The 19850-nt window shown below is 37.2% G+C and overlaps 1 protein-coding gene across 5 annotated transcripts in view; it reads left to right on the top strand.

Moving 5' to 3' along the window:
* The window catches only part of SHPRH (SNF2 histone linker PHD RING helicase), a 52380-nt gene that overhangs the window by 8639 nt on the left and 23891 nt on the right, over positions 1 to 19850 (top strand). For 4 of the 5 annotated variants that reach the window (XR_009277194.1, XR_009277195.1, XM_058835076.1 and 1 more), the window contains 13 exons: positions 910 to 1128; positions 1444 to 1522; positions 2315 to 2465; positions 3483 to 3588; positions 4115 to 4371; positions 5686 to 6381; positions 8874 to 9125; positions 9927 to 10005; positions 11908 to 12071; positions 12162 to 12418; positions 15190 to 15311; positions 17790 to 17878; positions 19643 to 19732. Coding sequence is in view for 3 of the 5 variants with exons in the window: in XM_058835076.1 (XP_058691059.1) it covers positions 910 to 1128; positions 1444 to 1522; positions 2315 to 2465; positions 3483 to 3588; positions 4115 to 4371; positions 5686 to 6381; positions 8874 to 9125; positions 9927 to 10005; positions 11908 to 12071; positions 12162 to 12418; positions 15190 to 15311; positions 17790 to 17878; positions 19643 to 19732 (2561 nt within the window). In the remaining 2 variants the exon portion in view is untranslated. Of the gene's footprint in view, positions 1 to 909; positions 1129 to 1443; positions 1523 to 2314; positions 2466 to 3482; positions 3589 to 4114; positions 4372 to 5685; positions 6382 to 8873; positions 9126 to 9926; positions 10006 to 11907; positions 12072 to 12161; positions 12419 to 15189; positions 15312 to 17789; positions 17879 to 19642; positions 19733 to 19850 lie in introns of those variants that run through there. The other variant, XM_058835078.1, reaches the window with a different exon arrangement.

The following is a 19850-nucleotide window of genomic DNA, read 5'->3' as shown; positions in this document are numbered from 1 at the left end:
CCTTGTCTGAATTTTTGCAGTGATGCAAGTGGTGAGAATTACATGTTGTCCTGCTGCTACCATTTCCTAACCAGATGACTAAATGAAGGTTTACTTTTCTCCTTTCTATAAGGTCATTTGTTAATATTTAAATCAGAAGCATGAGACACTTGTGATTCTGTGGCAATTGGAATTTTTTATTGGAAGGTCTTTATGAAATAAATTTCATAAAGTTCTAGTCATTCTGTACTTCAATTCTAAAGAAATAGCTTTGCTGATCATGTATGTATACATCTGTGATCACCATAGCCTATTAGCTTTTAGGTGTCCTGGTTCCAGCTGGGATAGAGTTAGTTTTCTTGTTAGTAGCTGATCAGTGCCATGTGTTTGGGTTCACCGTGAGAGTAATATTTGTAATGCAGTGATTTGTTGCTTCTTGCTGAGTGGTGCTTGCCCCAAGTCAAGGACTTTTCAATCCTTGCTCTGCAGGTGCACAAGAAGGGGGAGAGCATGGCCAGGACAGGCAAAGGGATATTTCACGCCAAAGAATAGCATCCTCAGTTTATAAACTGGTGGGAGTTGGCTAAAAGCCACCAGTTGCCACTTGGGGATGGGCTGGGAATTGATCAGTGAGAGATGAGCAATTGTATTGTACATCACTTGTTTCTTGAGTTCTTTTAATCTCTCTTTTTTTCTTTTCATTGCTATTACTATTATTACTGTTATGGTTGCAATGTTTTTCTTTATTTCAGTTATTAAACTGCTCATTGTTTGCTACTGCTGCTAGCTGACTCAGATGCAGTCATAGCATATGTTTAAATGACACTTTGCTTTGCTTGTTTTCATAAGTGTAAATTAAATATGTTGCTGCAGAATTTACTGAAATGTCTCGATTGATAATGCATGTCTTGAATTATTTGGTGTATGCAGATGAGCTGGAGGAAGATGAGGAAGAATCTGACATGGAACTAGAGCGACAAAATATTGAAGAGCTTTATGACTTCGTAAGGCACACCCACCAGCAGGATATCCAGTTACTGAGAAAAGATGTGCAGCATCCTGCATTAATTCCCATTCTGAGGCCATACCAAAGTGAGGCTGTGAACTGGATGCTTCACCGAGAGAACCACGCAAGTACTCCAAATAGTGGCAAGTATATGGAGCTGAAAAACTTGCATAATTGAGGAAAGTGTAATTTTATTGTCAGCAGTAATGTTTCCCTGCTGTTTGATTAGATTTTTTTGAATTATTTCATTAATATTTTCATAAAAGCTGTTGTTTGGGTAGTACACTAAATTATAAGCTAGGTCTTGCTAAACAGCAGTTGATGTGTTGGTCATGAAGCTCTGTGGAGGTGGACTTCAGTTTTTTGTCTCTTAATGTCACAAAAAGGCTGAATAATTCTAAGGAGTGGGCTGTTAATAGAGAAGCTTCATCATTGTAACGTGAACACTTTCTCCATAGAAAACGCGCTGCATTTCTTATGGCGGGAGGTGATCACTCTGGATGGAGTAAAAATCTACTATAATCCATTTACCGGCTGGTATGTTTTTATAGTTACTCTTTCTGAGGACACCTCGGGGTTGTGCTTTGTGAAAACCATATTGGTAGCTTTGTCCTGCAGGATATAAGATATTCCATAACTTGTTTTTCAATTAGAAACTAAAGAATTAGAACAGTGATATCTTTAATTTGAAATAAAGCACAAACTGGAGTATGTAATGCACAGATAAAAATGTAGATCTCAAATTGAAGATGTAATTATTAAAGCTTTTCTTTAAAAAAAAAGTCAATAATATAGCGGTTTAATATTAACACTTATTTAACTTACTGAATTGGAGGTTTTGATCTTCTGATCCAATGTTTTTAAAGCCCAAAGGAAGGCAGAGTATAATGCTTTTTATTAATGCTAGGTATTGCATTACTAAATCTGTTTCTTTTTTCTAATTAACTTGGTCAGAATAGAACCTTTTGATTTCTAGTTTGCTTTTTATTTTTCCCTATGTAACTTTCAGATCTTCTTCACATGTAAATATAAAAATATTTCAGATATTTTGAGAATAATGCTATCATATGCTAAGGTTAGTAGGGCAAGGCCTATTAGGAGGTAAAAAAAAAAATCTAAAAATTCTGGCATATGTATTTGTCTTGGTCAGGTTCATACACCCAAAAAGCTTGCTAGTTTTTGCTAATCTCAATTTGATTAATAAATGATAATGGCTCACCTTACAAACTTTGCCTTGCTTAAGATATGCTGTGTGTCCCTGAACTCACACTTCTCTGTCACAGCATTCTGTAGTTACTGACTTTCACTGGGAATGTACTTGAATTTTAGTATTATCCGTGAGTATCCAACTGCTGGACCCCAGTGGCCTGGAGGTATTTTGGCAGATGAGATGGGTCTTGGAAAAACAGTAGAGGTGTTGGCTCTTATTCTGAATCATACCGGACCAGACATTAAACAAGATGATCTGACATTACCTGAGGTAAGGAAACGAGGTTGAGAGTTAGTATGAAGAAAATGCTTTTCAGAATGAATGCAAGTGCACTTCTCTTGAGTTTATTGCTCTCTGGTTCATAAAAGTCCATACTTAAAGTTCTGTTACTTAGTAGGACACAATACTTGGCAGCATAAATGGTGTAGTAGTTTGCAGGAGAAACTGTTGATCCTTTGCCATTGTTCAATGGTTTTATCAGGCAACTGTGCTATTAATATAGTTTGGACAGGCTTCAGGAGTGTATAAACACATAATTTAGTTTAATATGTTGGTACTCCATCTCTTGGAAATCATGGAAGCCAGTTGCCTTGTACATTTATCATAGTCATCTGCCTGCTCGTAATTTTATTGGTTAAAGGGACTTAATTCTTAGAGGGAACAAGATGATTAAATATATAAGAGGGTCAACACCAAGTAGTGCAAAGAGAGGAGTGTAAGCACTAAAGTGCCTGGGCACTGACTGACAACAATAGCTAGAGACCAAAGATTTTGGAGGGCTGGAGTTACTGAAACTGTTTCATGATGTAAGTGGTTGGGACAGACATATTAGGTAATATATTACTCTAATAATAGAGTAAAGTTGTGGGTGACAATCCCTAAAAGGAGAAACATACTTTTTATATAGCTGACTAGAGCTCTTCCTCTGTATTGCTTACTTCCTTTTGTGTTTCTAGCTATATATTAAATATATATTTTCCTCCCCTGTTGGGAACCTAGATCAACTGTAGATTTCTTGCAACTTAATGCTAAGGCAATGGAGAACCCAAGAGGCTTTCAGAGCTGCTCTTTGTGTTTCAGTTAGGGTGCTGAACACTGTTTGCCAAGAAACTGAACTTAATGATGTGCCACTCTGTAATTAAAAATGAGCTATCTGAGTGAATTAGTGAGATCAGAACATACATTTGTAGCAGCTCACTCCAACTTTCAAATGTGAGGAGATTAATGAAGGTCAGAGTGACTGTAAAGAGACATGAGCTAATAACTATTTAATGTTGTCTGCATTAGGGTAAGCTTGTGAACTTCTTTGTTCCACCTCAACCTTTAGAGGGAAATAAAAAGAAAAAAACAAAGGAAATGGAGCCTAAATTAAAGGAAAAAATACAATATCCCAGTAAGTATTTCTGATGACTTGTAGAATACATTTTGCTTTTAGCATTGTCTTATAGCCAAATAAGACATATATAATACATATAGCCACTGACTATGAGTTCAAGGCTACTCTTGACTTCTTCAGAATGAAATGATTCTTTTGCTGAGCGCTGTCATGTGTGATTGTATGCTACAAACAAGTGATCCACAGTTAAAAGTAAAGTTACTAACTCAGAACTCTGTGCTACAGAGTTCCATGTAACTAGTGGTCTTTGTAAAGAGTTCATGCATATAAATGAAATAAGTTGTCTTTTTTATGGGCCAGTAAGGAAATTGAGTGATTTATTTCCATTGCTATCCAACATTGTTTTAGAATCACTGCAAAACAGCAATCTGTAGAGCTGCATCAAGTAAAAGTTTGTCAAAACTGCTGCCTGTCTGCATTTTTTAGATGAACACTATGTTTAGAGTTCCCTTAATACACATTATGTGAGGTAACTTCATTTTATCTAAAGCTGTAAGTTGTTTTGTTTTGATTCTTCATACAGGCTTACGAGTAATGATATTAACAGCTGTAAAGGAAATGAATGTGAAGAAAGGAGCATCCATTATTGCAATATTTAAGTACATCAGTTCCATATATAGGTACGACACACAGAGAAATAGACGGCTTCTCAAAAGAACTCTAGAAAAGCTAATTGCAGAGCAGGTGATAGAACAAGTTAAAGGACATGGTCTGGCTGGGTCTTTCAAGCTGGGAAAGAATTACAAGGAACAGAAGAAGCGAGAAAGAACCAAAGAGCAGGTAAAACATGCCGCTGTAGCTACTTCAATGAATGTTGCAAAGGCTGCTCTTTTTTCTGCCAATTGTGTGCTACTCTCAGCTTGTGTGCTAGTTCAGTGACACTGATTTTGTGGTAAAAATGAAGAAAACTGCAGCAATTTCTTTGACAGTCATAAATAAAGAAGCAGAAATCATAAGTAGATAAAATTTGGGGCTGCAATATCAACTACATCATAAGTCTTGTCATAAGTCTTTTGAAATAGTATTGCTGGGAGTTGTATTGTTCTTACTGTGAAGTTGTTTTTTAAACACTGATAAACATTAACCAAATCCTCAAATTGGAAATTGATATAAACCCTTAATATCTATGTACTGATGTGTTTATATGTTCATTTAAAAAAAAGGTGACAAGAAAGTTCCTTGGGTTGGAAGGGACTTTAAAACTCATCTAATTTCAAACCCCACTGCCATGGGGACACCTTCCACTAGACCAATTTGCTCAAAGCCCTATCCAACCTGGCCTTGAACGCTTCCAGGGTTGGGGCATGATTGTCTCTGGGCAACCTGTTCCAGTGTCTCACCACCTCACAGTGAAGAATTTCTTCCTAGCATCTTATCTAAACCTACTCTCTTTCATTAAAAACTATTCCCCCTTGTCCTGTCACTATGTGCTCTTGTAAATAGTCCCTTTACAGCTTCTTGTAGCCTTCCCTCAGGTACTGGAAGGCCATAATTTAGTCTGAAGCCTTTTCTTCTCCAAGCTGAATAATTCCAACTCTCTTAGCCTTTCCTCATGGGAGAGGTGCTCCAACCCTCTGATCATCTTTGTGACCCTCCTCTGGACAGGTCCACATCCTCCTTTTGTTGGGGGTTCCAGAGCTGGATTGCAGCACTCCAGGTGGGCTATCACAGGAGTGAATAGATAGGCAGGATCGCCTCCCTGGCCCTGCTGCCCACACTGCTTTGGATACTGCCCAGGACAAGATTGTCTTTCTGGGCTGCAAGTGCACATTGCTGGATTGTGTCCAGCCTCTCACCCATCACTACTCCGAGTCCTTCTCAGCAGGGCTGCTCTCAGTCTGTTCATCCAACCTATGTGCAGCACCTTGCACTTGGTTGGTTGAACTGCATGATCCCTTAGGCCCACTTCTGAAGTTTGTCCAGGTTGTCCCTCTGGATGGCATCCCATCCTTCAGATGTGACTGCTCAGCTTCATGTCATCTGCAAATTGGCTGCATCGTTAATGAAGATATTAAATAGCACTGGTAGATGTTAAATGTCACTGGGCAAGTCTGAATGTAAAGTCTGACATTCTTCGTTAATTATACTTTGTAGGTAGCAAGGACTTCAGAAAACACTCAGAAGAAGCAATTGATTGATGCTAAAACTCAGACCAAAGAATCAAGAAGCACTGACGTAACATCTGAAAATGTCTTTAAAACTGCTTCACATGAGAATATCACCATGGAAGAACATGATTATTGTGCAACCAGTAAAAATAACAGGAAATCTGAAGCAGATCATGAGAACTCTGTAGAAGACAAAAATGTTAAGCAAGAAACTGTGGTCTCAAAGTCTCCTGATTTTGATGGCAGCCTCCTTGTCTCCAGTGACGTGAACAGTCATTCTGATGTTGATGTTTCTAAAACTGCAGCTGTTGTCCAGCAGGAAGTCCCAAAGGCCCAGTCCTCACTTTCCCTAGAACATGCTGGCAGTAGCATACAACATACTAGTTCTGTATTTCCATTTAATACCTCTGAATATCGTTTTGAATGCATCTGTGGTGAGCTCGGATTGGCTGACTACAAGGCTCGTGTGCAGTGCCTGAAGTGTTACCTGTGGCAACATGCAGAATGTGTAAACTACAAAGAGGAGAACCTGAAGAGCAGACCCTTCTACTGTCCCCATTGCCTTGTGGCAATGAAACCAGTTCCCACAGGAGCAACTCTTATCATTTCTCCGAGTTCTATTTGTCACCAGTGGGTAGATGAGATCAACAGGCATGTACGATCATCATCTCTTCGAGTTCTGGTAAGATTATATAGCTTCATTCTCTGGAGTGTTATTTTATCTAGGCTCAGGGCTTCCTGCCTGATGTTCTGCATCACTTGAAGTTCAGAGGTCTTTGTCCTCTGTGTCAGAGCTCTACATTTCTTGCTGCTAGACCAATGCTTTGGCATTATGTGGTGCATTGGTGTCCCAGAAAGACAGTCTGCAATTAGTTCTTCATTTTTATTCTTGTTTTAGTTGGTCACTGGGAGATAAATCAGTAGTCTAGTTTGTATCGCAACTGAAAGCAAATTTTTGACCAGTCGCAACAACACGTGATTTCTGAGAGGGAAGGCTGTTTGACAGACTATCAAGGAACTTAAAAAGGCCTATGAGTGTTTTGAGTGTTGTCTCACTGTACACTTGCACTTCAGCAGTTCTCTGACTGTTGCTCCTTTTGTTCCCAATAAAAAATGTTTCTGTAGATAAAGACTATAGTTTTGCATTTCTGGTTCTCAAGCTTTATAAAAGGAGTCTTGGGCATTGGCGTTTACTGCAAACAATACTGTTACAACTTCGGCATTGTCTCTATAACATCTGCCAAACTTATTAGTATTTTTCTTATTTGGAGACCATGTATTGTCCTTAAATTGATTTCTAATAACGCTGTCGCTAGAATAAACCTAATTATACATAGACAAAAAATGGCTATACAGATTTTTTTAAGATACAATTATCACAGTATTCAAGAGTCTTTTATTACCAATGCAGCCAAGTTTTGTCCTTCATATTTTTAGCAGTCAAGAACCTTTGCAATGATCAAGAGCTTTGAAAATTGTCAGTCACTTGTATTTTGAACAAAGTAGAAGCAAATTGATATAACTTGATATTCAGGGATATATCTGGTACCTTTGGCTATTACTCATAGTTACCCAATGTATAAATGAATTCTAGGCCTCTAGTACTATTTGTGTGAGCAGTTCAAGTAGATTTAATGCAGGAACTAACAAATGTGTAAAATTTGCAAGGTTTTCCTAGGGTCCAGTCCGAGTTTAATACCAGCTTTGATAAAAATTATTGGAAATAGATTTACATGGTAATAATAAAATAGTTTAGATACTGAATGTCAGTACTTTAAACTGCATGACATCTTCCATTCCACAAGATTGTTTTCATTTTCTTTTAACTGCCAGCTGTGAGACTTGTGTTCAGTGTTGCTTCAAAATGAAAATTTGGTATTTTATTTTCTGTTAAGGTTAAATGAAAGTAGTGGAGATGTTTCAAAGAATCAGTTTCCCATGTTAACAGCTTTTGTATTGCATGTGATGTGTGTTTTTTACTCTTCAACTGCTTACAACCCATGGGAAATTCTAATGGTTTTATGTAATAGAACAAGAAATTAAAATTTATCACAGGCCTTGCTTTGTGGCAGACTGTCTTTTCCTGATGCTTTGAAAACAACCAAAACTTGGCCAAGTTATAAATCTCCAGAAAATCTATTCATAAATACTTGAAGAAATCCTTGGACTTTGGCAGCTGTTTATTTCTTCTTGGCTGTTTCAGAAAGCATGGTCTTTTTAGTAATTTTGTTTCTTTTTTCTTCCCCTTCCAAGCTCCCTTTCTCTCTTTTGTTTCATTTGCAATGACCTGGGTTGCTCTGTTGTCCCACTCTGGGGCGGAACAGAAAAAAATTATCTGCAGGTGTTTCTTTCAGTTGACAGAAACACTGTTGCCATATGCACAAATGTAGAGGCAGATTGTTACTGGGTGAAAAAGTATGGTTAAGAGTGAAATTAACAGTGAAATAATGTGCTGATCATCAAGGGGTAAAGAGCAGTTAATTTTAACTTCTGTATGTTTCTAAAGGGATTTGGCTTAACATTATGAGGGGGATAAGAAAAGTATTTCTGATAATAGAACAAATGTCAATATGAAAGTTTTCTGTTAGTGCACAGGGATTATTTTTTACTTAGGGTATTTTCTTTTCATCTCCTAAATCTCTGTAGGTAAAACTTTACTCACGGTGTTCTTTCTGGTTTTTTATATATTTCGATGCATATTTCTGTCTTTGCCTAATAATCCGTTAAATTTTAGTGAGTAAAGTTTTCAGGAGAAAGGTCCTCTCCTTTACTGCATCTACAGTAAAGGAGAGGAGAAGACTGAAAATGTAAAAGTGACTTGTTCTACACAACATTACAGAATACTTAGTCTTCAAACAACTGTTACCACAAATAACTGTTGTAGAAAATAATGAAGTCCCGTGTCCTTTAAAGGAGGAAATATATGTTTTGCAAAGTCATAAAAAGTTATACATACAAATTTTGCATCCATGACTCTATTGTATTTATTATTAGGTTACTTAGATGAATTTCCCGCCATACTGTGATATTAATACGTATTTTATGAACAGTTTATATGAGCAACACTGCTAAAAGCTTGCACATATTAAACTGTTCTGCTATTTTGGCATTTTGATCAAAGTGTCCCTTACCTCCCTTCTTTGCTGTTGTGCTGTTGACTGTAAATCTCTGTAGGTGTATCAAGGTGTGAAGAAGCACGGCTTTCTGCAGCCTCACATGCTGGCAGAGCAGGAGGTGGTTATCACCACGTATGACGTCCTGCGCACCGAACTGAACTACGTAGACATTCCCCACAGTAACAGCGAGGATGGGCGCCGCTTCAGGAACCAGAAGCGCTACATGGCCATCCCCAGCCCCTTGGTGGCGGTGGAGTGGTGGAGGATCTGCCTCGATGAGGCACAAATGGTTGAATGCACTACTGCAAAGGTATGACATTCCTGGTCATGCATTCATTTAACTTGAAAATGTTTAGACGAGTTTATAATAAATAATAGAGTGGTCTTTCCTCCCCCCCTCTTAATGTTCAGAGTACACTCATGTAGTTTGTTCTTGTCCCTTGTTCTTCAGAAGTGAATTTTCTGTTGGAGATACTTACTATTATATGGTTCTCCTGTTGGAATTTTGGAAGATTGTGAAGTATATCTAGCTCAAAAAATACTTAACATAATCTATACTGCCAGTTTAAAGAACTAGGTCATCACACTGTATATGGTGTTTGATAGTTTCAAACAAGATACTAGCTTGTTCAGTGATGTGGTTCAGAGGCATAGATATGTCCTTTGGGTCTAGAAGCTAAAATAGTTGGCAGTCTGTCTGCAAACTCAAGGGATACAGTCTGCGAGGGGAATATTTTAATTAGTGTTTGTCCAGTCCTCATGCCCAAGACAGGAAGACAAAAATACTACTTATATAATGCCTTACAGGCTTTAATATTCAATTTTTTTTTTTTTTAATTACAGTTTATTTTGCTATTTGTTTGCTCTCTGTGAACCCTTAATTGCACTTGATTACTTGAAAGAGGGCATGGCTTTTATCAGCTTTCAGTTACCTTCTAAAAAGATCAAAAATTTTATATGTTTTTATAATATATTGCACCAATGCTGCTTCTAGGTCTAAGGGTACATTCTGAAAAGATGTTCAGACTTCTCAAAAATAAGATCCACATGTTGTCAGACTGTTCCACTCTGTTTTTCCTTTCCTACCATTGGCTCTATGTCCTTTCATTAGGCTGCTGAAATGGCACTCCGTTTGAGTGGAATCAATCGCTGGTGTGTTAGTGGCACTCCTGTGCAGCGAGGATTAGAAGGTGAGATTTTATGTAGCAGTGTAATCTGTGGGACTTCCTTATTCTGATAATTAGGTGGGGCTTTGAAGCATTTAAAATGTCTGCTAGTTTTGTTCTGAATTCATTAGGTACTCTGATTCTGTAAGCCATAAACTTTAAGCACAATAATAAAGCCGTCTATACATGTATCAATATAAAAATCGAAGAGCTGAATTTTTTTTGTCTCCCTGAGTTAGACAAATACTTTGGGGAGTAGAGAAGCTGTATGTCTAATAGCTGACTCAAGTCTGTTCTTCAGTTTTCACTTAGTGGAGTGGATAAATATTAACCCTTCTCTATTGCAGGTAGGCATTAAGCAAAGCTGTATTTGCTTTTTGCATAGCTCTGTATGAACTACTGTAGGCATCCACTGCCATAGATTCTAAAAATTGTGCTAAAGCTTATGAAACTGTCTCTAGTCCTTATGTAAGGACTCAGTGAATTGAGATGTGTGGAGTAGCTGTGTGTGGAGTAGCTGTATGTTAGCAGGTGACATTTATCTTCTTGTGTGTGTGTGTGGTGCTCAGTTTCTGTAGACAGGCTTCAGAGACAGAATTAAAAAAAGGGAGCTGACTAATAAGAGACAGAATGAGAAAAAGGGAGCTTTGTCTCCCTGTGTTCTCTGCTGGATTTTGGAATATCTGGTACACATTGGGGCAATGCATTTGGAAGTGGATAAATCAATGTAAGCATTTATGGATTGTTGTTTGGATGCTATGTTGTAAAAATCAATATTTTAGATTAGTTCATTATGGAATTGTCAAATAAATTTATAAATACATGTAATAGTTTTGAGAATACATCATTAATAAAGCAAATCTGTAGAAAGAAATGATTGATTTTAGTGTCGTGATGAACTCCTTCAAGGCTCTGTGTGTGAATGTTGATTTAATATATATCTGAAATGTCATGCAGTTGTTGTTGACAAACTCTCAGGCTATACTAAGGCAGCCCCCATGACGTCAGGGATGAAAACTGCAGACTCATTTCAGTCTGTGCCACTGCTGCTGTAATGCAGTGGGATAGGACCTCTGGGTAAAAATTGCTTCTTGCATTAAAATGATTCTCAGGATTTTTCTTCGTCTGGTCTATGATGTATTTGGTGAATATCTCAATGCTTTCAGCTGAATACTGAATTATGATAAAGTTAACAGAATAAGAGATGTAGCCATCAGACTTTCAAGAACTTTAAGGTATCATCACATATCTCTGTTTCTGCAGTATCCATGTGCAGCATTTAAATGTGTGCTTCTGTATTTTTCCATTAAGATTTAGACAGAAGTTTAAAGTCAGTATGTCCTTAAATTTTATTCCAAAAAGTGACTGAATTAGGCAGAATTAGCAAGATGTATTCTCTCAATTAGCAAGAAAACAATTGAAGTGTCTTCTGTTAATGTCTTCTGCTTTAGTAGAGAAGTGAAAATTCTTCTGAATTGCAGCCCCTTCTACAATTATGGGCAGCAGCTGGTGCACAGCAGGCTCTGAAGTAATGATGCTGAGCAATACTGGTTTAGAAAAACCTGGCAAACCCAGTTAACCATATGCAATAATGTGATTTCTGTCTCTTGCTTCTGCTCTGAATTGGTTTAAATTATTTGCTCTCTTTTTTTGCTAAACTTGAAATTAGGAGTCTCATAAATAGCTATAGTCTCTCAAGTTGTGTGGAAATAAAAAAACAAGCTAAAGGAGAGAACCCCCATCTTCCACCACCCAATCTCCTGCCTCAAATTAAATATTTTGCTGAGGGAGTGACTGGAAAACAAGTGCAAAGGATAAAGGCCAGAATGGAGATGGTTTATGCCTGATAGCCTTTGTATGACAGTTAATTTTTTTTTGAGATATATTGCAAAGTGATAAAACACAAATGGTTTCTTTTCTTGGCAGATTTATATGGATTAGTCCTTTTTCTTGGAGTTGATCCTTACTGGGTCAAACATTGGTGGGACCAACTACTGTATCGACCTTACTGTAGGAAAAATCCCCGGCCTCTCTACAGTCTAATTGCGAAGATAATGTGGAGATCAGCAAAAAAGGATGTGATTGACCAAGTAAATAAAAATTCTGAGTTTTAGAATTCCTGAACATGATATATCAATAGTTTTATTTGCAAATTACTTATTTTCTTTTTTTAATTTCAGATTCAAATCCCCCCTCAGACAGAAAATATACACTGGCTTCACTTCTCTCCTGTGGAGAGACACTTCTATCATCGCCAGCACGAGGTGTGCTGCCAGGATGCATTGGCAAAACTCAGGAAGATTTCAGACTGGACTCTTAAGCTTAGCAGCCTAGATAGAAGGACTGTGACTTCTATTCTATACCCTCTGCTACGGCTGAGGCAGGCCTGCTGTCACCCACAAGCTGTTCGGGGAGAGTTCTTACCACTACAGAAAAGGTGAATTTCTGTAATTTGTCAAATGGCCTACTTTATCCAAAGCAAAACTGTATGTCTCCAGCAGTGCAAGTTCTTGTACAGTCCTCAAATAAGCCTAATGTAAGTTCCTTTAGTTAAATTTGTGACTATGGCACGCCAAGGTAATCTGACCTCAGAGGCTGAACAGGCCACAGTGGGATCATTAGTGTAATTCTTGTGTCAAAGAACATAGTACTGAAGGCCTTTGATTCTCCAGTGGCATTCTAACCTTACTATGACTAGGGTGTTGCAGGTAACAGATTGAGTGTGAAACAAACCAGATTCTTTTTTTGTTTTAAAATAAGCCCATTGCTTTTTTGTTTCTTTTGTCTCATACAAAACTCATGTTTATGAATGGGAACAATGAAAGGACTGAATCAACAGAATGGAATAATTCTTTAGTTCAAAGAAAATGTTAATGTGAGGTTGAAGAATTTGTAAATGTAGATCCAAATTTGAAAGCTGTTCAAATGCTCTTTTATTTGCATGCTTTCAAGATCATCTTCCCCCTCAAGTGCTCTGCAAGTACCAGTTTGGTCCCGGCTTTTGTTAAACCAGAAAAAAGGCATGTTGCCAGCCCTATTGTGAAATGTAACTGCTATTTTTTCAGTCAGTTAGTAGGAGGTTATGAAAGAACAGGCTGTTTCCATTCCAGACTCTCGGAGTGCTGTGTATGTTTCTTTTTTAAGCTACAGGTAGGAAAGAACTTCAACCTTTAGCACTGCCAATGTTATTGTTACTGTTTCCTAGTCCGTCCATTCTATTCAGTCTCTTTCAGTCCTTGTAAGAAGTTCTGTGTCCTACTCCTTGCTCCGCACCTGCGGTGCCTCAGCAGCTGAAGCTGACTTTGCACCTCCAGCAGAGACCAATAGACACTGTGCTGTATCACTTACTGTAGCAGTCTGCTAATGTGGAAGCAAGGGCTCAAACATAGGAGAAATCAGTACTCCCACCCATCATACAAGATTATTTCCATTAAAATGAGCCAATGTAGTATAAATCTAATATGTGTAAACTGAGCAGAGTATGGTGGGAACAGCTTTGTACTGTGTTGATCTTGGTAGAACAGTGCACAGTGACAGCTGCATAGTAACTGATAGAAAAATCAGCAATGAAAATTGAATCTTTCTTAAAATCACATGTACAAAGAAAAATGAACTCCCAGCACTGTTTACATACCTTTTTTTGTGAAGCAAACTTGATTGCAGCAGTGGACATTCCTAGAGTAGAGAGAAGATTTGGTTATATGTATTTGCTTATATGTAGGAGAATAATGAAGAAGTTCTCTGTTAGGACCTTTGATGAATAAGAGAAATCTACTGAAGTTAGAAAGTTGATGCTGGAGCATATAGATAAGAGACACGGGCCTGGAATAAATAATAAAAACCTGAGTTTGGAGCATATTCTGTTCTATAATAGATGACTTCTTTCCCCACCTTTGTAGTGAATGAGATCTACTCAAAAAAAAACAAAAGAAAAAGCTTTCAAAAGAGATTTTTTAAGGTTCTTTTAAGGTTCTGCTAGTTTAACTGAGTAAAAACCCCTTCTCTTTGCCATAATTGGTAGTCTCAGGCTGTGTATCAAATTTTATATTTTATATGTATACCTTCTGCTGTTACAATTTTTCTTATAACTGCTGATGGTTTTGAAAATAAAAGGTAAGTAGCATTGGTGGAAATATCAGCATACACAGGTGTTATGTGTACTTACCATTGTGTTTGCAGAATTCAGTAATTATGAATAGAGATTATACTGATTTAAAGCTGACTCTGGTGTAACACTACTATAAAACGAAGAATCAGTTTCTGAAACTGGAACAGTGTTGCCAGGAAGGTAAAAAAAAGGCCTAGGCAAGGGTATCCTTCCAGCATAATTTGAGTGCAGTCTGTGCAAGATTATGTCGCCTCTTACTCTGTTCCACAGTGCTGAACACCAAATAGTAAATGCTTCTCCTGAAGTGAATGAGGCTGAGGAGAAGGGTTTCAGTGGAGGGGATGGTGTCTGGTCTAACAGCAGCAATTGGTATTAGAAGTAGCCTCAGGTCAGCTGTTGTAGGCTGCTGCTGTTGTTTACTCTCCTGTCTCTTCATAGCAGTCCTCTGGTTCTTTAACCTGTGGCCTTACTCCAAGGTGTCTTTCAAGTTTCCTTCTTGCTTCCTCCTCATTTCTGTTCCTCTCTTTTCTCTCCATTTCTGGTATTTTTATGTTAAGTTAATTCTCTTCTGGTGAAATTCCTCTCATAATTTACAGATATGATAAGTGTAGAAAAGGAACTTTAGAATAGTTTTTGCTAGTCTTCTCTGTTCTCATTTCACACATTTGCTTCTTTACATTGATGCTTCATGTGTTTTGTGTTAAGATTGGTAGCAGAGGGTAGAAGTGTAGTCTATCATAGCTGTTTTCATCTGAACAGCTTTTGACAAAATGAAGTCTATTTTACTTGTTTCCAGTTCACCAGTAACAGAAGGAGAAAAATATTTTGCCCCATGAGGGATTATTTTACCAAGTTCAAATTTTCTTCTTGCTTATTTCTTTGTGTTCCAGGAGATGTCAAACTCTGGACACTCTCAAGTCAGGGTTAAAGTTCTCGCAGGAAGAAAATCTGACAGCTAGAGGTGTTTTATTAAGTAAACAAATATCATTTTCAGTATGTTGGATGCATGTAATCATCTGCTGTGCTGCTCAGCATGACCCTCTTGCCTTTCTAGTACTGCGATTTCGTTTCAAATTCAGGCCATTTGGTTTCCTTTTCAGCACCATGACCATGGAGGAACTCTTAGCATCTCTGCAAAAGAAATGTCGAACGGAGTGTGAAGAAGCTCACCGACAGCTGGTGTGTGCTCTTAATGGCTTAGCTGGTATCCATATCATTAAAGGTAAGACCAAAGCATATTCTTTACTCATTTCAGTACAGAAGTAAAGAATATGCTCCATCTCTGTGTACTGGGAGGTTAAAGGAAGTCATACTTGTATAATTGTACTTAACCTGTTTTTGTTTTATCAATACTGCATTCTGGGCTTTCCTTGTGCCCCCAGCCATGCAAACTGCTATGCTGACTGTGGATTCCTTTTGCTGCTCCTGCTAGACAGCTCTGTCAATATTGATTTTGTCTGAATTATAAGGGAAAACAAAGCTTTGAATGAGAAACAAAAATAATTACATGAATCTTGAGTGTCCCACAAAATAAAAATAAATTAAAATTACTCAGTTATGAATGTGTAAAAATGCCTCTTTTCCAAGTTTTTCTAAAGCTGACATGCTGTTTGAATTCTTTCAGGTCATGTCAAAGTCTTCCTTCAAGGAGAACAGGCAAACTGCTTTTTCTCTTACTTGCCTCTCAGAAAGACTATGTTCAGATTCTTTAATCTGTAGTTAGTAGGCTTGAAATACTTTGTTACAACTGCAGGCTGGAGATAAGCATTTCTCAAAGTTAAGTGCTTAAAAAGAGTTACATACAGATGTAATGCTTCTAAAATACACTAATAGCAAAAATTATGTTTGGCCTATTTCAAAAACCAGGTTGATAAAAATTTTGTCTGATGAGAAACAAAAGCAGGACAAAAGCAGCAGAGTTCTGGTCTGTAACTCCTCCCCTAGTATTGCCTTTGCACTCAAGTCTTCTTTATCAGGAAGGAGGAAGCACACCTGACATAAAAGTGAGGCTATGAATTCAGTCAGTATAATTGAAAACTTATAGGTTTAATTATCAGTCCAAATTTAATTACTACAGGAAAAGAAAAGAGTAACAATCACACTTGTTTCTAGTTCTTGTCCTGCTTTTATGCTCACCTTTCTACTTAGGCCCATCTTGACCCTGAGGTCGGTGGTTTCATAGATGTGGTGGCAGTGCAATTGCCTGTTGTCACTAGCTTCATCAGGAGGAATAAGATGTTTATGCTGATGGTTTCTTCCTCACACAAGAATCCAGTGAGGGTCATTTTTGTGTTTGCTAGCACGTTTGCATCTTTCTTCATTGGTCTGCAGCTCCATGAAAACGCCAAATTTAGTGTACATTATGCCTCTTATGAATGTTACATACTCTTTCTTTGTTCTCTTTATTGCCCCTAAAACCAGTTTTGTCCAGCTCTAAGTCTGCATTTCTTTGACTGTGGGTGAGTTGTTTATAGCCATGGCTTTCTTATTCACTGCCAAGCCTGTGCACCATCTCTTAGCATCCCATGGCTGTACTCTACACTGCATCCTATATCTTTACTTGCCAATAGCCTTTGCTATTGTTACTAGGCCTGTATTTCCCTACACTACATCATTGTGGTAGTTGTAAATATCTCATTCTACATGAAATAACTGCTTGTTACTGCTGCCTATATAAAGCTGTGTTTGTACCACACAAAGATAAACAAAAGTTGAAAAATATTCTAAAAATTAGCCATAGACACCTATGAATTACAGAAATTGCTATCACAGCTAAGCCAAGGAAAAAGTTCAGGCAGGTCAAGAAAAATTCAAGGGAGGTCTGACAAGCTTCAAGGTAGCAAATTCAGTACATATCTTTTGGCTGGTTACTAGTAACTGCAATCCTATATGGCAGGACTACACCCTTACAAATGCAACTCTTTCAATTTAAGAAACAGCAAATCTTGTTGACATAGAATTGTTACACTTCCATATAGATAGGATGATGTTTTTTGTTTTACTCTGTTATCTGTCTTTATGCATTTCTTATCACTGTACTTCTCCATATTTTATGAGTCTCTAAGTATTACTGGCTAAGTAAATTTCCATCAGTTGAGAAAAGAAAATTTAAATGGGTTTATTTTTTCACTGCTTTTCCATACGCAACTTCAATTTTATGTTTCTTTTTAATTGATATAAGTTTTTTCCTGAGAAGTGATTGTGATGCTGGCAGCTTATATCAGTAGTTATGCTCCCTGCATGTACCTAATCATTTCTTCATTTCTGAAGTATGACACAACTTTTCATGGTTTTCACTGGGAGAGTGAATAATGCATTTGCAGTGCAAATTTAACAATGCATCACTGCAGTGAGTTGTAGATGATTTTTTGAAGTGCAACGTGAGATTTTTTTTGATTTATGCAACCATGAATACATATTTTAAGATTAAGATATTTACAGGTCTTACAGTCACAAAAGATATTTAATTTGGAAACTGCATTAGTCTTCGTAGAATATCATAATCTGTCTTTTACCAGTTTTTTCTGGGGGGAGGCATGGAATGACTAGGAAAGAATTGCTTGAAGACAGGCACTTACTATGCAGACTTTCTGAGAAAATCTTAGGATGTTACAAGTAACGTAACACTCGTAAGGTCATGGCTGCTTCTATATTTAAAACCCAACACAATATGTGTTTTTGCTACTCTTTTTTAATTCAGGAGAATATGCATTGGCTGCGGAGCTGTACAGAGAAGTACTAAGATCATCTGAAGAGCACAAAGAAAAGCTTAAAACAGATTCCTTGCAAGTGAGTGAGCATTGACATGTAAAGAGATGTAATTAAGAACTGGAATACTTTAGATTTAATTTAGCAGGGTCAGTCTTTTCTTCCTCCCAGTGGTGTGCTGAATTACTCTTTCAGCCTGCTGTAATGATCACAATCTTTTTATCACAGTCTTTAGATAGGAATCTGTCCTCTGTCCTGTGACCTTGATGTTTCCTTTTTTTTTTGTTTTTTTGATAAAAATAAAATAGCTGCTGTGTTTCTAGAACCCTGCCTGTGAGTTTTCTTGATGTCCCTGAAGCAGTGTATGATCTCCACCTGCTGTTCTGCAGTACAGTTAACAAGCTGAATTCCTAGTCTGCATGTGACTGTGATTGCTCACAGTACCAGTGTTATATTACGTCCTGCAAATATGGAATGCAGGATTTGCACTGAGAGTGATATTAATGTGCCGAATGATAGAGAGTAATAAAATATTTGCGCTGCAGAAGATAAAAGGGCATCAAAATGTGGAAAAGAACTGAAGTGCCTTTTTTCTTCAGGCATTTGACTTCATGCCTTTTGAATACTATTTAAAAATATTAATATGTTTTCCTGGTAAAAAAATCATGGTTCTTTCAGTAACATATTTATAGTTCTTCAAGAACTATCAGTTCTAAATTGACCAAAATTTTCTTCAGTGTAATAAGAGATTTAAAATGTTATTGACACATAGATAAGAGATCAGTTGTCTGTTTCTTTGCTTGCTTCTCTGAATAAATTATTGTTTGTGTTGCATGTGGTCGCTTGATGTCTCTGTTGTGCTTCTTTGATTCTTCTTTTCCTTTGTGACTTCCTGGTGGCTTTTTTCACTTGGTATAGACATATTAGCATAAACTAGTTAAGCTGCTCATAGGTTGCTAATTAAATTGTTCTACTGGATTGTGCAATCCAATAAAGTTGGGGTTTTTTTTCCCCTAATATTGCCTTAGTGTAATGAAATTTTACATCTGTTAAGTCTTCTCAGTTATGTAGGATTAGCTCTCTGGGATAATGGCAAATCACTGCTGGCCAGTCCTCTTAAGTGGCTGAGATAGTAATAGGGCAGAGGTGAAGAGAATCCAGGATGTGAGAAAGGCAGATTTATGATAGTGGAGGTTATTAGTATGAGTTTCTAGGAGCTGTGCAAGATGCATAATATTATTGGTCTGGTTTGAGAAATAAAGGGTGAAGCCAGAGAAGAGGAGCAGAGTTTCCTTATATTAATAATCAAATTTGTTTTCCTTAAAAGTATACCAAAAGGTCATGCGTTTTTCAGTATCTTTTATTTCAGAGAAATGAAAAGTATGAAAAATTATTACAGTTCTTGGCATCTGGTATTTTCGTTACACCTTATTTTGCTTTACATAGTCTAAATTAATTGTTTCCTCAGAATATTCTAAGACATTTACCAAAGAAAGTGCTCTGAGATAAATAATTTGTTTTTCATAATAGTCAAGGGCTGTTTTAATTAGGAGGATGAGTATGGTATAGGATCTGATGACCTGGTATCACACTTGCCTGCTGATTTGCTTTTGAGATGTTAAAGAAGGTCTTTTTAATATTTCATTTGCTATCCCAGTAAAATGTGGAAAGGAATCTTTCTTTTCTTTATAAGATGCTTCCAGATTAGCAGAGAAAGACAAAACTGATTTTAAATGCATGCTAATTTCTTGCTGTAAGCTTTCATTGCTGTTCAGGTTTTTTCCTGCCAAGGATGTTGCAATGGATTTTTTTTTCATGATTGCTTCTGACTCTGTGTATATTTAGAGACTTCATTCTACACATAATTTAATGGAACTGTTGGCAAAGCACCCAGGAATTCCCCCAACTTTGCGTGATAGCCGACTTGCAGAAGAGGTAAATATATTTTGTTTTTACCTAAATATTGAAGAGTGTATTTTTATTTTTTGTCTCCTCAGCATTTTATCTAACTAAAGAAACAACAATTCTTTTCATTTCAAAAGAAATAGCTTTT

The sequence above is a fragment of the Poecile atricapillus genome, chromosome 3, assembly GCF_030490865.1.
Source record: "Poecile atricapillus isolate bPoeAtr1 chromosome 3, bPoeAtr1.hap1, whole genome shotgun sequence".
In the NCBI taxonomy this organism is placed as follows: Eukaryota; Metazoa; Chordata; class Aves; order Passeriformes; family Paridae; genus Poecile; species Poecile atricapillus.
The sequence above is the reverse complement of the archived record's forward strand: the minus strand, read 5'-3'. Positions and strand labels throughout refer to the sequence as shown.